Source organism: Salvelinus sp. IW2-2015, unplaced genomic scaffold (assembly GCF_002910315.2).
Source record: "Salvelinus sp. IW2-2015 unplaced genomic scaffold, ASM291031v2 Un_scaffold4318, whole genome shotgun sequence".
Classification (NCBI taxonomy): domain Eukaryota; kingdom Metazoa; phylum Chordata; class Actinopteri; order Salmoniformes; family Salmonidae; genus Salvelinus; species Salvelinus sp. IW2-2015.
Genome location: NW_019945589.1, coordinates 31,004 through 48,886, shown reverse-complemented (window position 1 = coordinate 48,886; position 17,883 = coordinate 31,004). Strand labels below are relative to the sequence as shown.

The window sequence follows — 17,883 nt, the reverse complement described above, 5'->3', positions numbered from 1 at the left end:
GTTCAGTCTGCACCTACTACCATACTCCGTTCAGTCTGGCACTACTACCATACTCCGTTCAGTCTGGCACCTACTACCATACTCCGTTCAGTCTGGCACCTATTACCATACTCCGTTCAGTCTGGCACCTACTACCATACTCGTTCAGTCTGGCACCTACTACCATACTCCGTTCAGTTGGCACCTATTACCATACTCGTTCAGACTGGGCACCTATTACCATACTCCGTTCAGTCTGGCACATATTACCATACTCCGTCATCTTGGCACCTACTACCATACTCTTTCAGTCTGGCACCTACTACCATACTCCGTTCAGTCTGGCACCTACTACCATACTCCGTTCAGTCTGGCACCTACTACCATACTCCGTTCAGTCTGGCACCTACTACCATACTCCGTTCAGTGGCACCTACTACCATATCCGTTCAGTCTGGCACCTACTACCATACTCTGTTCAGTCTGGCACCTACTACCATACTCCGTTCAGTCTGGCACCTACTACCATACTCTGTTCAGTCTGGCACCTACTACCATACTCCGTTCAGTTGGCACCTATTACCATACTTCGTTCAGTCTGGCACCTACTACCATACTCCGTTCAGTCTGGCACCTACTACCATACTCCGTTCAGTCTGGCACCTACTACCATACTCCGTTCAGTCTGGCACCTACTACCATAACTCCGTTCAGTCTGGCACCTATTACCATACTCCGTTCAGGCTGGCACCTACTACCATACTCCGTTCAGTCTGGCACCTACTACCATACTCCGTTCAGTCTGGCACCTACTACCATACTCCGTTCAGTCTGGCACCTACTACCATACTCTGTTCAGTCTGGCACCTACTACCATACTCCGTTCAGTCTGGCACCTACTACCATACTCTGTTCAGTCTGGCACCTACTACCATACTCCGTTCAGTCTGGCACCTATTACCATACTCCGTTCAGTCTGGCACCTATTACCATACTCCGTTCAGTCTGCACCTACTACCATACTCCGTTCAGTCTGGCACCTACTACCATACTCCATTCAGTCTGGCACCTACTACCATACTCCGTTCAGTCTGCACCTCTTACCATACTCCGTTCAAAGGTACTTAAATATTTTGTCTTGTCCGTTCACCCTCTGAATGTAACACATATACAATCCACGTCTCAACTGTCTCAAGGCTTAAATCCTTATTTAACATGTCTCAAATAAGGGATAAAAGCTTTCCCCTGACTTCACCTGGTCAGTCTATGTCGTGGAAAGAGCAGGTGTTACTAATGTTTTGTAGCCTACACTCCGCATATGCTTCACAAATCATTAACAAATCCCTTCAGGATATGATTGTGGCGCAGCAACGGGAAGGCGGGCATCACATCTGCATGGCAACAACGTAGCTGAGCTGATGAAAGCACCAGCAACTAATTATTGGAAAAATTGTAGCCTCAACTGCAGACACTGTGTCAGTATTCCTGTGAACGTATTTGTTTGTGAGCCTGGGGGAAATGAAACAAATTAACACCGTGTTCCAAACATTTATCGTGAAATTGTATAGTTTACCAAGTACCAACCTGTCCTCTGAATCCATCCGGCTGAGCGGCTCTCCGTCCGAGGATGACATCTCTACGCTGGCCCCTCGCTTGTCTTCCACCGCAAGCTCCTCGCGGTCCCCACCTCTGGTGCTTGTTTTCTCCTCTCCGGGCTCCGGAGCATCGTCACGGACTTTGCTTTTTACCACACAGTCACTCACTGTAACAGGCGACTGGCTCTCCTCTCGTTGTTCTTCTGGTTTACTTTCTATTTCCTTCACCGTATCTTTAACTGTCTCGCTAGTCTCACCACCGTCCACTAGGCTACTCTGTTTCGTAGAGTCCGAGCAATTCTCATCTGTTTTAACAAGTTTGCATCCCACCGTCTTTTCTTCATCATCATCATCATCCGCGACCCCTGTTGCTGCTGCGACTGTTGTCGCCGCTGTCACCACCACCGCTTCCGCAGCCTCCTCATCTGCCTCTGCAGCAGGTTTCACGTCCCCTTCTTCTCCGTCTTGCCCGCATTCCGCTACCCTGACTTCCATGTTCAGCAGTGCGTCTACGCTGCTAACACCCGGTTCATCTGTATCGATGTCCGGTTGCTTTTCCTCCTTGGTCTTTTCTGTAAGCGTTTCCCTGTTTTCCTCGCTCAATGCGGGAGCTTGCAATTCAGAAGAAGCGGTAGCCATTTTTACTGAACACCAATGGTTATTTTCACTACGTGTGTCCTGCGCGGCGTCATGTCCCACAACTGGAGCGGTGTACACATTGGACAGAAGCGTTGCGGGGCGGGGAAAATAGTAACAACGTATTTTCACTCACTGAAGCGTTCCACGTGTTGGAGAAATCACGTGTTTGCAAACCACTATATATTTTTGTTCACCTTTATTTAACTAGGCAAATCAGTTTAAGAACAAATTCTTATTTACAATGACAACCTACACCGGCCAAACCCGGACAACGCTGGGCCAACTGTGCGCCGCTCTWTGGGACTCCCGATCACAGCCGGTTGTCATACAGCCCTCGATCGTAACCCGGGTCTGTAGGTGACGCCTCTAGCACCGCGATGCAGTTCATTAGACCGCTGCGCCACTCAGAATCCTAAAATAATCTCGTTTAAATCAAATCTAAACTGGATTAGAGCCAATGGGGTGATCCCCGATGAACCCACACGGCCTATTGAACAATGTATGTCTGATGGGAACTGTTACAATTGCAAATGGTTACAATGCAGCCTGCCAGTACAGATCAGTGTTTTTTACTCTGTGACCACATGGCAGTGCTACTGCTTTAGTTATGAACAGGGATTTCCTTTGGATCTCTGGCGTTATCATTCTACAGATATCAACTACACAATAACCGACATTTGTCTCACGGAAATGTATTCATTTTGCGATTACATTTGCGACCTATAATAATCTCTATAATGCATATCATAAAAATCCCAGAACCTAGTACCCGTTCAAAAATACAYAATCTTACCCAGATCATCAGAGTTGGTGAGAGATTAATTCAGATGTATGTGGAACATTCTCGATCACCAGTGTGCTGGAATTATTTTATTTTTATGAATACTGTCGTTTTTTTTCTTTCTCAATAAACCTGGAAACACACAATAGGTGTACAAACTGAATATAACTCTATGAAAAGCACTTAGGCAGGATATATTCAACCCACAACTTTATTAATAGCAACAATTAGGAGCCAATATAAAGTATTTTGGGATGGGGAAATACTATGCTCATTGTCAATAAAACCATATTTGCTAGTTTCTAATATGGAGTAGCATCGAGCCAGTCCACTCTTTACAATCACCACACCCACACATCAATGTGTAAGAACAATGACATTTATTTAACATCATATAAAACAAATGGGATATAAATATTGTAATATCATCAACTCTATAATGTAGTAGTAGCCTGTTATGGATGTATTATCCTACACCCTCCAATCCTCTTCTCTCTGTACTGCGTACTACAGTACTGTGGTACAGTATATACACAAGTGCTGAGCGATTAACCAAAATGTAAGTTTTTATTTTTACTAATTGACCGACGTCGGTTCAATTATTTGAATTCTATTATTATTATTTTTTTTAATCTTCATTTTCCCCCCGTGAGCTCTATGCAGTTTCTCTAGAGATAAATCAGTTCATGTCCGACCTGTGCGATGTACTGTAGTAGGGAGTTGTAGTTTCCAACAGGCCAATATTCTATAGTTTAGTGCAGAAAACGTGGTCATTAAACTACAATGACCATAATCCATTGCGCGCCCGCCTACTTGTCCAGTCTGTGTGGAGCAGACACAGAGAGGGATAGAAAACAGTTGCTTTGCGACGTATCTTTACCTGAAAATAAATAATCTAAGTGATTGATAGTTGTTTATTCAGTAGTCATAAAAGCAGGGGGGAAAGTAAGGCGGTACGGTCCGGTACGACGTCCCAGCAAAATAAATAGTGGGGTTATGCAGTACCGGTAAAACATGAGTCTATCACAATAATTAAAACGCTATCACACCACTATTTATCATTACATCAGAGGCATGAAAAAATGTGTAAATGGGACTTGAAAACGGGTAGTATAGCTTACACTCCAAAATGCAATGCGGTTTGACAAGAACACAGGAATTTTGCCAAGGCAGAGATGCGTGGCCGACACAGAGAAGCGAGCGGACAGCAGTGGCCGCATAAATTCTTGGCCTAATTACAGTCGGCAAATGTCATTAGACTTTTTGGTGTTTTGTGTAACAGAAGTCTCTTTCTATTCACCTGTTTGGGGGGGGGGGGGGGGGGGTGTTGCGAGTGGATGAACTTACACAAGTAGCCTAGTAAAGTAGTCCTTTGAAGTGACTGTTAGACAAATCCAATTTTAAAAAACTATCATGACTGGTTGTGTTTATGCCACAGTAAAAAGGTAATACATTTTAAAAGTCTTTACGACTAGGCTAGGCCCACAGAGATCCTATTGAATTAAAAGGGGATTCTATATGTAGTTCTATGATTAGACCCATAACATGCTTTGGTGCCCGCGCAAGAGCATAGGAGGTCCTGAAACGGGAAAACTATTCTACTTTTTTATTTTATTAAGTATGCCTTATTTAGTTTTAAGAGACTACAAAAATGGTGATGTTGTCAGACAACAGGCAACAGCAGCGCTATAGAGATGAGATGATGACTTGGAATGAAATAATAAAGTATTCAAATAAAACTAATGTAATAAACACAACAAATTAAATATTTTATTAAAGTAATGTGAATAAATGATGGTTAATAAGTGATGAGCAGTAATGGGCTGTCACTAACATCATGGGACTTGTATTCATTGTTATATTCTGTGTTGTTACAGGATTCAATCCACATAATAATGCATAGTGCATTTCATGTCTAAAAAAATTATGATTTGTCCCCCCATATAATCTAACCGAACCAACCTCAAAAAGCACTAATCGCTCAGCACTAATACACAATGTACCGCGGTACAGTTTATACCAGAGGGTTGGAACCTAAATTATTTTCCAATCGTTCGTTCTGAACAGAACCATTATCTTTTCCCGTTCCGTTCCAGTGTACCGACCAGCAAAATAAAGTTCTGAACCGGTCCGAACCCCAAAAAGTTACGTTTTATATCGTTCCTTTTTAAACCTCTGAAATCAAAATGTTTTTTTTTCATTGAGCTCAACATTAAATTACTTCACCAATGGATAGAGGAGCTTGCTATGGAGCAGGCCTGCTACAGAATGTACACTGAACAAAAATATAAACGCAACATGTAAAGTGTTGGTCCCATGTTTCATGAACTGAAATAAAAGATACCCGAAAATGTCCATACTCACAAAAAAACGTATTTCTCATATTTTGTGCACAAATTGGTTTACATCCCTGTTAGTGAGCATTTATCCTTTGCCAAGATAATCCATTCACCTGACAGGTGTGGCATATCAAGAAGCTGATTAAACAGCATGATCATTACACAGGTGCACCTTGTGCTGGGGAGAAAAAATAAATATCTTTATTCCCAGTCATGTGAAATCCAGATTTAGGGCCTAATGAATTTATTTAAATTGACTGATTTCCTTATGTGAACTGTAACTCCGTAAAATCGATACAATTGTAAAAAAAAAAAAAAGATTAAGATTATGCTTTGGAGGGAGGGGGAAGGGCAGATAGCCTACACACCGGCAAAGATTTTCAGTTGGCAGGAAGGCAGCAGGAAGGCATCAGGAAGGTAGCAGGAAGACAGACACTGGTATACGTTTCTGAGTGACAGGTGAGGGCTTTGCATACAGTAGGTGCTTTGTTGCGCTTTTTTTTGTGGGAATGGAAAAAAATGCCCTGAACATAAAATGATTTTATTAACCGGTTCCCATGCTTTTAAAATAATGGTTCTGTTCCGGAACAGAATAGATCACTTTCGTTCTCGGTTCTCGTTCCCTCGAAAAAAGATGTTCTTTTCCAGTTTTCTGTTCTGTTCCCTGAACCGGTTCCAACCCCCGATAAACACACAATGCGTACCGTACACTATATACACAAAGAACTTAATTTTGGTAATTACAGTTTGTACACTAAAACTATTCCGTGTCCCTAATGACACCATTTTCCCTATATAGTGTACTATTTTTAACCAGGGACCAAAGGGCTATTTAGGGAATAGGGTGCCATGGCCCATAGGGGATGTGGTCAAAAGTAGGGCACTTGATAGGGAGCAGGGTGCCATTTGGGACAAAACAAAACCATCTGCTTATTGCTCTTTACATGTGCTATCCTATCCCTGTGTCTTTCTGTTCCCAGGACACCTCAAAACTAACTAGTCGTAAAATAGACTTCTAAAAACCAAACCTCGGTCTGAAAACATTTTTTAAATATATTCTCTTCTCAGCAATAGAAAAACTAAAACGAAGCATCTCTCTTTTTTTTTTTAAAAGCCAAAACATTCACGTGTGTGTCGGCAACAACAGTGCGACAGGGTTTGCGTCCGTTCCTCAGGCCCTGATACAAAGTAGTGCACTCCTTTTGACCAGTCCTATAGGCCCTGATACAAAGTAGTGCACTCCTTTTGACCAGAGTCCTATAGGGCCCTGATACAAAGTAGTGCACTCCCTGACCAGAGTCCTATAGGCCCTGATACAAAGTAGTGCACTCTCTTTGAACAGAGTCCTATAGGCCCTGATACAAAAGTAGTGCACCTCCTTTTTTGACCAGAGTCCTATAGGCCCTGATACAAAGTAGTGCACTCTCTTTGACAGAGTCCTATAGGCCCTGATACAAAGTAGGCACTCCTTTTGACCAGAGTCCTATAGGCCCTGATACAAAGTAGTGCACTCCTTTTGACCAGAGTCCTATAGGCCCTGATACAAAGTAGTGCACTCTCTGAACAGAGTCCTATAGGCCCTGATACAAGTAGTGCACTCCTTTTGACCAGAGTCCTATAGGCCCTGATACAAAGTAGTGCACTCCTTTGACCAGAGTCCTATAGGCCCTGATACAAAGTAGGTGCACTCCTTTTGACCAGAGTCCTATAGGCCCTGATACAAAGTAGTGCACTCCTTTTGACCAGAGTCCTATAGGCCCTGATACAAAGTAGTGTACTACATAGGGAATACGGGGCCATTCGGGTGCAGAAGGGGAACTGCAGAAGATCCGACGTATAAATATAATTACAACCAACCAGAAAAAAAGATTACAAATCTCATCCATCCTCCTCTGCAACAATAAAGTGGCACGTTCTTCAAATCTATAAATCAACTATATTTGTCTCTTGTATATTTAGACATATAAAACAGAAGTGGTTTTGTACACTGGATTTGAATTACTAAAATATGCAGTGTTGTGAACTAAAAAATATATTTTTTTCTTCCCAAAAAAATTTAATGAACTAAAAATAGTTATAAAACCAAGCTGAACAGTGGAACTGTTGAACGGTGAAAACGTTACTGTCATCACTGTGTCTGTGTGTAAAGGAACACGTGCCAGTCCTTTTCCCCCAAGGAAAGGAAGGAGTCATCACAGCAGGATACAGGCCTTATGCTCTGAACACACCCTAACCATCAGACAATATTCAATCACAATCAACTCCAACTACAAACTAGAGAAATAACGGCAATGGAACTAATTATATTCTAAAAGCAACAGTATCGATGCCTTACTATTGTCTCATTGTTGCAAAGATCAAATGTGATTACATGGAGAGTAGGTGAGGGGGGAGAAGGGTGATACCATGGATAGTAGGTGAGGGGGGAGAAGAGTGATACCATGGATAGTAGGTGAGGGGGGAGAAGAGGGGAAAGTGGTGGTGATGTTAAAGGGAACATGAATTGACGTCATGGCACAGGAGGATGTGATGTCATACTGTAGTAAGGTATAGATTGAACAGCGTGGTCTAACGGGCCCATCAGTCTGTCAGTCAGTCCAGTTTGTTGGGTTTTGTGCTGGTTGTGTCATGTCCTAGGGTAGAGGTCTTCTCACGTGTAGGTCTTCATTGAGGCCAGGGCTAAAAAGAGAGGGAAAGAAAGAGATTATTAAAAAAGGAGACAGAGAGCGAGGAAGAGAGAGGGAGATGGAGAGAGAACGAGAGAGGAAGAGCAACTGGAAACATTGAGTTTACAGGCCTGAGTTTTCTGTCAAAAATGTAGTGAGCTTGAGACTGAACAGAGAGGAGAGACTGAACAGAGAGGAGAGACTGAACAGAGAGGCGAGACTGAACAGAGAGGAGAGACTGAACAGAGGAGAGACTGAACAGAGAGGAGAGACTGAACAGAGAGGAGAGACTGAACATCTCTCCTCTGTTTATGTCTCTCCTCTCTGTTCAGTCCTCTCCTCTGTTTAGTCTCCTCCTCTCCTGTCAGTCTCTCCTCTGTCGTCTCTCCTCTGTTCCAGTCTCCTCTCTGTTCAGTCTCTCCTCTGTTTAGTCTCTCCTTCTCTGTTAGTCTCTCCTCTGTTTAGTCTCTCTCTCTCTGTTCCAGTCTCTCCTCTCTGTTAGTCTCTCCTCTCTGTTCAGTCTCTCCTCTCGTTTAGTCTCTCCTCTGTTTAGTCTCTCCTCTGTTCAGTCTCTCCTCTCTGTTCAGTCCTCTCCTCTCTGTTCAGTCTCTCCTCTGTTTAGTCTCTCCTCTCTGTTCAGTCTCTCTCTCCTGTTCAGTCTCTCCTCTCTGTTCAGTCTCTCCTCTGTTCAGTCTCTCCTCTCTGTTCAGTCTCTCCTCTCTGTTCAGTCTCTCCTCTCGTTCAGTCTCTCCTCTCTGTTCAGTCTCTCCTCTGTTCAGTCTCTCCCTCTGTTCAGTCTCGCCTCTCTGTTCAGTCTCTCCTCTCTGTTCAGTCTCTCCTCTCTGTTCAGTCTCAAGCTCACTACATTTTTGACAGAAAACTCAGGCCTGTAAACTCAATGTTTCCAGTTGCTCTTCCTCTCTCGTTCTCTCTCCATCTCCTCTCTCCTCGCTCTCTGTCTCCTTTTTAATAATCTCTTTCTTTCCCTCTCTTTTTAGCCCTGGCCTCAATGAAGACCTACACGTGAGAAGACCTCTACCCTAGGACATGACACAACCAGCACAAAACCCAACAAACTGGACTGACTGACAGACTGATGGCCCGTTAGACCACGCTGTTCAATCTATACCTTACTACAGTATGACATCACATCCTCCTGTGCCATGACGTCAATTCATGTTCCCTTTAACATCACCACCACTTTCCCTCTCTCCCCCCTCACCTACTATCCATGGTATCACTCTTCTCCCCCTCACCTACTATCCATGGTATCACCCTTCTCCCCCTCACTTACTCTCCATGTAATCACATTTGATCTTGGCAACAATGAGACAATAGTAAGGCATCGATACTGTGTCTTTAGAATATAATTAGTTCCATTGCCGTTATTTCTCTAGTTTGTAGTTGGAGTTGATTGTGATTGAATATTGTCTGATGGTTAGGGTGTGTTCAGAGCATAAGGCCTGTATCCTGCTGTGATGACTCCTTCCTTTCCTTGGGGAAAAGGACTGGCACGTGTTCCTTTACACACAGACAAGTGATGACAGTAACGTTTTCACCGTTCAACAGTTCCACTGTTCAGCTTGGTTTTATAACTATTTTTAGTTCATAAATTTTTTTGGGGAAGAAAAAAATATATTTTTAGTTCACAACACTGCATATTTTAGTAATTCAAATCCAGTGTACAAAACCACTTCTGTTTTATAATGTCTAAATAATACAAGAGACAAATATAGTTGATTTATAGATTTGAAGAACGTGCCACTTTATTGTTGCAGAGGAGGATGGATGAGATTTGTAATCTTTTTTTCTGGTTGGTTGTAATTATATTTATACGTCGGATCTTCTGCAGTTCCCTTTCTGCACCCGAATGGCCCGTATTCCCTATGTAGTAACACTACTTTGTATCAGGGCCTATAGGACTCTGGTCAAAAGGAGTGCACTACTTTGTATCAGGGCCTATAGGACTCTGGTCAAAAGGAGTGCACTACTTTTGTATCAGGGCCTATAGGACTCGGTCAAAAGGAGTGCACTACTTTGTATCAGGGCCTATAGGACTCTGGTCAAAAGGAGTGCACTACTTTGTATCAGGGCCTATAGGACTCTGTTCAAGAGAGTGCACTCTTTGTATCAGGGCCTATAGGACTCTGGTCAAAAGGAGTGCACTACTTTGTATCAGGGCCTATAGGACTCTGGTCAAAAGGAGTGCACTACTTTGTATCAGGGCTATAGGACTCTGTTCAAAGAGAGTGCACTACTTTGTATCAGGGCCTATAGGACTCTGGTCAAAAGGAGTGCACTACTTTGTATCAGGGCCTATAGGACTCTGTTCAAAGAGAGTGCACTACTTTGTATCAGGGCCTATAGGACTCTGGTCAAAGGGAGTGCACTACTTTGTATCAGGGCCTATAGGACTCTGGTCAAAAGGAGTGCACTACTTTGTATCAGGGCCTATAGGACTCTGGTCAAAAGGAGTGCACTACTTTGTATCAGGGCCTATAGGACTGGCACAAGGAGTGCACTACTTTGTATCAGGGCCTGAGGAACGGACGCAAACCCTGTCGCACTGTTGTTGCCGACACACACGTGAATGTTTTTGGCTTTTAAAAAAAAAAAGAGAGATGCTTCGTTTTAGTTTTTCTATTGCTGGAAAGAAATATATTTAAAAATGTTTTCAGACCGAGGTTTGGTTTTTAGAAGTCTATTTTACGACTAGTTAGTTTTGAGGTGTCCTGGGAACAGAAAGACACAGGGATAGGATAGCACATGTAAAGAGCAATAAGCAGATGGTTTTGTTTTGTCCCAAATGGCACCCTGCTCCCTATCAAGTGCCCCTACTTTTGACCACATCCCCTATGGGCCATGGACCCTATTCCTAAATAGCCCTTTGGTCCCTGGTTAAAATAGTACACTATATAGGGAAAATGGTGTCATTAGGGACACGGAATAGTTTTAGTGTACAAACTGTAATTACCAAAATTAAGTTCTTTGTGTATATAGTGTACGGTACGCATTGTGTGTTTATCGGGGGTTGGAACCGGTTCAGGGAACAGAACAGAAAACTGGAAAAGAACATCTTTTTTCGAGGGAACGAGAACCGAGAACGAAAGTGATCTATTCTGTTCCGGAACAGAACCATTATTTTAAAAGCATGGGAACCGGTTAATAAAATCATTTTATGTTCAGGGCATTTTTTTCCATTCCCACAAAAAAAAGCGCAACAAAGCACCTACTGTAGCAAAGCCCACTTTCACTCAGAAACGTATACCAGTGTCTGTCTTCCTCTACCTCTGATCCTTCCTGCTGCCTTCCTGCCAACTGAAAATCTTTGCCGGTGTGTAGGCTATCTGCCCTTCCCCCTCCCTCCAAAGCATAATCTTAATTTTTTTTTTTTTTTACAATTGTATCGATTTTACGGAGTTACAGTTCACATAAGGAAATCAGTCAATTTAAATAAATTCATTAGGCCCTAAATCTGGATTTCACATGACTGGGAATAAAGATATTTATTTTTTCTCCCAGCACAAGGTGCACCTGTGTAATGATCATGCTGTTTAATCAGCTTCTTGATATGCCACCCTGTCAGGTGAATGGATTATCTTGGCAAAGGATAAATGCTCACTAACAGGGATGTAAACCAATTTGTGCACAAAATATGAGAAATAACGTTTTTTTGTGAGTATGGACATTTTCGGGTATCTTTTATTTTCAGTTCATGAAACATGGGACCAACACTTTACATGTTGCGTTTATATTTTTGTTCAGTGTACATTCTGTAGCAGGCCTGCTCCATAGCAAGCCCTCTTACCATTGGTGAAGTAATTTAATGTTGAGCTCAATGAAAAAAAAACATTTTGATTTCAGAGGTTTAAAAAAGGAACGATATAAAACGTAACTTTTTGGGGTTCGGACCGGTTCAGAAACTTTATTTTTGCTGGTCGGTACACTGGAACGGAACGGGAAAAGATAATGGTTCTGTTCAGAACGAACGATTGGAAAATAATTTAGGTTAACCCCTCTGTATAAACTGTACCGCGGTACATTGTGATTAGTGCTGAGCGATTAGTGGCTTTTTGAGGTTGGTTCGGTTAGATTATATGGGGGGACAAATCATAATTTTTTTAGACATGAAATGCACTATGCATTATTATGTGGTTGAATCCTGTAACAACACAGAATATAACAATGAATACAAGTCCCATGATGTTAGTGACAGCCCATTACTGCTCATCACTTATTAACCATCATTTATTCAATTACTTTAATAAATATTTAATTTGTTGTGTTTATTACATTAGTTTTATTTGAATACTTTATTATTTCATTCAAGTCATCATCTCATCTCTATAGCGCTGCTGTTGCCTGTTGTCTGACAACATCACCATTTTTGTAGTCTCTTAAAACTAAATAAGGCATACTTAATAAAATAAAAAAGTAGAATAAGTTTTCCCCCGTTTCAGGACCTCCTATGCTCTTGCGCGGGCACCAAAGCATGTTAATGGGTCTAATCATAGAACTACATATAGAATCCCCTTTTAATTCAATAGGATCTCTGTGGGCCTAGCCTAGTCGTAAAAGACTTTTAAAATGTATTACCTTTTTACTGTGGCATAAACACAACCAGTCATGATAGTTTTTTAAAATTGGATTTGTCTAACAGTCACTTCAAAGGACTACTTTACTAGGCTACTTGTGTAAGTTCATCCACTCGCAACATATCCCCCCCCCCCCCCCCAAACAGGTGAATAGAAAGAGACTTCTGTTACACAAACACAAAAAGTCTAATGACATTTGCCGACTGTAATTAGGCCAAGATTTATGCGGCCACTGCTGTCCGCTCGCTTCTCTGTGTCGGCCACGCATCTCTGCTTGGCAAAATTCCTGTGTTCTTGTCAAACCGCATTGCATTTTGGAGTGTAAGCTATACTACCCGTTTTCAAGTCCCATTTACACATTTTTTCATGCCTCTGATGTAATGATAAATAGTGGTGTGATAGCGTTTTAATTATGTGATAGACTCATGTTTTACCGGTACTGCATAACCCACTATTTATTTTGCTGGGACGTCGTAACCGGACCGTACCGCCTTACTTTCCCCCCTGCTTTTATGACTACTGAATAAACAACTATCAATCACTTAGATTATTTATTTTCAGGTAAAGATACGTCGCAAAGCAACTGTTTTCTATCCCTCTCTGTGTCTGCTCAACACAGACTGGACAAGTAGGCGGGCGCGCAATGGATTATGGTCATTGTAGTTTAATGACCACGTTTTCTGCACTAAACTATAGAAATATGGGCCTGTTGGAAACTACAACTCCCTACTACAGTACATCGCACAGGTCGGACATGAACTGATTTTATCTCTAGAGAAACTGCATAGAGCTCACGGGGGGAAAAATGAAGATTAAAAAAAATAATAATAATAGAATTCAAATAATTGAACCGACGTCGGTCAATTAGTAAAAATAAAAACTTACATTTTGGTTAATCGCTCAGCACTTGTGTATATACTGTACCACAGTACTGTAGTACGCAGTACAGAGAGAAGAGGATTGGAGGGGTGTAGGATAATACATCATACAGGCTACTACTACATTATAGAGTTGATAAGATTACAATATTTATATCCCATTTGTTTTATATGATGTAATAAATGCATTGTTCTTACACATTGATGTGTGGGTGTGGGTGATTGTAAAGAGTGGACTGGCTCGATGCTACTCCAATTAGAAACTAGCAAATATGGTTTTATTGACAATGAAGCATAGTATTTCCCCATCCCAAAATACTTTATATTGGCTCCTAATTGTTGCTATAATAAAGTTGTGGGTTGAATATATCCTGCCTAAGTGCTTTTCATAGAGTTATATTCAGTTTGTACACCTATTGTGTGTTTTCCAGGTTTATTGAGAAAGAAAAAAACGACAGTATTCATAAAATAAAATAATTCCAGCACACTGGTGATCGAGAATGTTCCACATACATCTGAATTAATCTCTCACCACTCTGATGATCTGGGTAAGATTTGTATTTTTGAACGGGTACTAGGTTCTGGGATTTTTATGATATGCATTATAGAGATATTATAGGTCGCAAATGTAATCGCAAAATGAATACATTTCCGTGAGACAAATGTCGGTTATTGTGTAGTTGATATCTGTAGAATGATAACGCCAGAGATCCAAAGGAAATCCCTGTTCATAACTAAAGCAGTAGCACTGCATGTGGTCCAAGAGTAAAAAACACTGATCTGTACTGGCAGGCTGCATTGTAACCATTTGCAATTGTAACAGTTCCCATCAGACATACATTGTTCAATAGGCCGTGTGGGGTCATCGGGGATCACCCCATTGGCTCTAATCCAGTTTAGATTTTTGATTTAAACGAGATTATTTTAGGATTCTGAGTGGCGCAGCGGTCTAATGAACTGCATCGCGGTGCTAGAGGCGTCACCTACAGACCCGGGTTACGATCGAGGCTGTATGACAACCGGCTGTGATCGGGAGTCCAAGAGCGGCGCACAGTTGGCCCAGCGTTGTCCGGGTTTGGCCGGTGTAGGTTGTCATTGTAATAAGAATTTGTTCTTAAACTGATTTGCCTAGTTAAATAAAGGTGAACAAAAATATATAGTGGTTTGCAAACACGTGATTTCTCCAACACGTGGAACGCTTCAGTGAGTGAAAATACGTTGTTACTATTCTTCCCGCCCCGCAACGCTTCTGTCCAATGTGTGTACACCGCTCCAGTTGTGGGACACTGACGCCGCGCAGGACACACGTAGTGAAAATAACCATTGGTGTTCAGTAAAAATGGCTACCGCTTCTTCTGAATTGCAAGCTCCGCATTGAGCGAGGAAAACAGGGAAACGCTTACAGAAAAGACCAAGGAAGAAAAGCAACCGGAACATCGATACAGATGAACCGGTGTTAGCAGCGTAGACGCACTGCTGAACATGGAAGTCAGGGTAGCGGAATGCGGGCAAGACGGAGAAGAAGGGGACGTGAAACCTGCTGCAGAGGCAGATGAGGAGGGCTGCGGAAGCGGTGGTGGTGACAGCGGCGAACAGTCGCAGCAGCAACAGGGGTCGCGGATGATGATGAAGATGAAGAAAAGACGGTGGGATGCAAACTTGTTAAAACAGATGAGAATTGCTCGGACTCACGAAACAGAGTAGCCTAGTGGACGGTGGTGAGGACTAGCGAGACAGTTAAAGATACGGTGAAGGAAATAGAAAGTAAACCAAGAAGAACAACGAGAGGAGAGCCAGTCGCCTGTTACAGTGAGTGACTGTGTGGTAAAAAGCAAAGTCCGTGACGATGCTCGGAGCCCGGGAGGAGAAAACAAGCACCAGAGTGGGGACCGCGAGGAGCTTGCGGTGGAAGACAAGCGAGGGCCAGCGTAGAGATGTCATCCTCGGACGGAGAGCCGCTCAGCCGGATGGATTCAGAGGACAGGTTGGTACTTGGTAAACTATACAATTTCACGATAAATGTTTGGAACACGGTGTTAATTTGTTTCATTCCCCCAGGCTCACAAACAATACGTTCACAGGAATACTGACACAGTGTCTGCAGTTGAGGCTACAATTTTTCCAATAATTAGTTTGCTGGTGCTTCATCAGCTCAGCTACGTTGTTGCCATGCAGATGTGATGCCGCCTTCCCGTTGCTGCGCCAATCAATATCCTGAAGGGATTTGGTTAATGATTTGTGAAGCATATGCGGAGTGTAGGCTACAAAACATTAGTAACACCTGCTCTTTCCACGACATAGACTGACCAGGTGAAGTCAGGGAAAGCTTTTATCCTTATTTGAGACATGTTAAATAAGGATTTAAGCCTTGAGACAGTTGAGACGTGGATTGTATATGTGTTACAATTCAGAGGGTGAACGGACAAGAAAAAATATTTAAGTACCTTGGAACGGAGTATGGTAATAGGTGCCAGACTGAACGGAGTATGGTAGTAGGTGCCAGACTGACATGGAGTATGGGTAGGGCCAGACTGAACGGAGTATGGTAGTGGTGCCAGACTGAACGAGTATGGTAATGGTGCCAGACTGAACGGAGTATGGTAATAGGTGCCAGACTGAACGGAGTATGGTAGTAGGTGCCAGACTGAACGAGTATGGTAGTAGGTGCAGACTGAACAGTATGGAGTAGTGCCAGACTGAACGAGTATGGTAGTAGGTGCCAGACTGAACGGAGTATGGTAGTAGGTGCCAGACTGAACGGAGTATGGTAGTAAGGTGCCAGACTGAACGGAGTATGGTAGTAGGTGCCAGCCTGAACGGAGTAGGTAATAGGTGCCAGACTGAACGGAGTATGGTAAGTAGGTGCAGACTGAACGGAGTATGGTAGTAGGTGCCAGACTGAACGGAGTATGGTAGTAGGTGCCAGACTGAACGGAGTATGGTAGTGGTGCCAGACTGAAACGAAGTATGGTAGTAGGTCCAGACTGAACGGAGTATGGTAGTAGGTGCCAGACTGAACAGAGTATGGTAAGTAGGTGCCAAGCTGAACGGAAGTATGGTAGTAGGTGCCAGACTGAAAAGAGTATGGTAAGTAGGTGCCAGACTGAACGGAGTATGGTAGTAGGTGCCAGACTGAACGGAGTATGGTAGTAGGTGCCAGACTGAACGGAGTATGGTAGTAGTGCCAGACTGAACGGAGTATGGTATAGGTGGCCAGACTGAAAAGTATGGAGTAGGTGCCAGACTGAACAGAGTATGGTAGTAGGTCCAGACTGACGGAGTATGGTAATATGTGCCAGACTGAACGGAGTATGGTAATGGTGCCAGTCTGAACGGAGTATGGTAAGAGTGCCAGACTGAACCGGAGTATGGTAGTAGGTGCCAGACTGAACGAAAGTATGGTAGTAGGTGCAGACTGAACGGAGTATGGTAATAGGTGCCAGACTGAACGGAGTATGGTAGTAGGTGCAGACTGAACGGAGTATGGTAGTAGGTGCCAGACTGAACGGAGTATGGTAGTAGGTGCCAGACTGAACGGAGTATGTAGTAGGTGCCAGACTGAACGGAGTATGGTAGTAGGTGCCAGACTGAACGGAGTATGGTAATAGGTGCCAGACTGAACAGAGTATGGTAGTAAGGTGCCAAGACTGAACGGAGTATGGTAGTAGGTGCGACTGAACGGAGTATGGTAGTAGGTGCCAGACTGAACGGAGTATGGTAGTAGGTGCCAGACTGAACGAGTATGGTAGTAGGTGCCAGACGGAAAGGAGTATGGTAGTAGGTGCCAGACTGAACGGAGTATGGTAAGTAGGTGCCAGACTGAACAGAGTATGGTAGTAGGGTGCCAGACTGAAACGGAGTATGGTAATAGGTGCCAGACTGAACGGAGTATGGTAATAGTGTGCCAGACTGAACAGAGTACGGTAATAGGTGCCAGACTGAACGGAGTATGGTAATAGGTGCCAGACTGAACGGAGTATGGTAATAGGTGCAGACTGAACGGAGGTATGGTAGTAGGTGCCAGACTGAACAGAGTATGGTAATAGGTGCCAGACTGAACGGAGTATGTAGTAGGTGCCAGACTGAACGGAGTATGGTAGTAGGTGCCAGACTGAACGGAGTATGGTATAGTGCCAGACTGAACGGAGTAATGGTAGTAGGTGCCAGACTGAACGGAGTATGGTAATAGGTGCCAGACTGAACGGAGTATGGTAGTAGGTGCCAGACTGAACGGAGTTAGGTAATAGGTGCCAGACTGAACGGAGTATGGTAATAGGTGCAGACTGAACGGAGTAATGGTAATGAGTGGCCAGACTGAACGGAGTATGGTAGTAGGTGCCAGACTGAACGGAGTATTGGTAAGTAGGTTGCCAGACTGAACGGAGTATGGTAATAGGTGCCAGACTGACGG

At 43.2% G+C, this 17,883-nt stretch overlaps 2 protein-coding genes across 2 annotated transcripts in view; both read right to left on the bottom strand.

Moving 5' to 3' along the window:
- Nucleotides 1–1,563: 1,563 nt before the first annotated feature.
- On the bottom strand, nucleotides 1,564–2,253 carry LOC139026290 (uncharacterized; the record flags this gene model as incomplete). The annotated part of the gene is made up of 1 exon (XM_070441588.1): nucleotides 1,564–2,253. A coding segment is annotated over exon 1 (650 nt), but the record flags the coding sequence as incomplete, so codon positions are not given.
- A 5,478-nt stretch (nucleotides 2,254–7,731) lies between these two features.
- LOC112077134 (pleckstrin homology domain-containing family A member 5) overlaps nucleotides 7,732–17,883 on the bottom strand; it is a 33,851-nt gene continuing 23,699 nt past the window's right edge. Inside the window, exon 7 of the mRNA XM_024143716.2 lies at nucleotides 7,732–8,012. The gene's annotated coding sequence lies outside the window, so the exon portion shown is untranslated. The remainder of the gene's footprint in view (nucleotides 8,013–17,883) is intronic.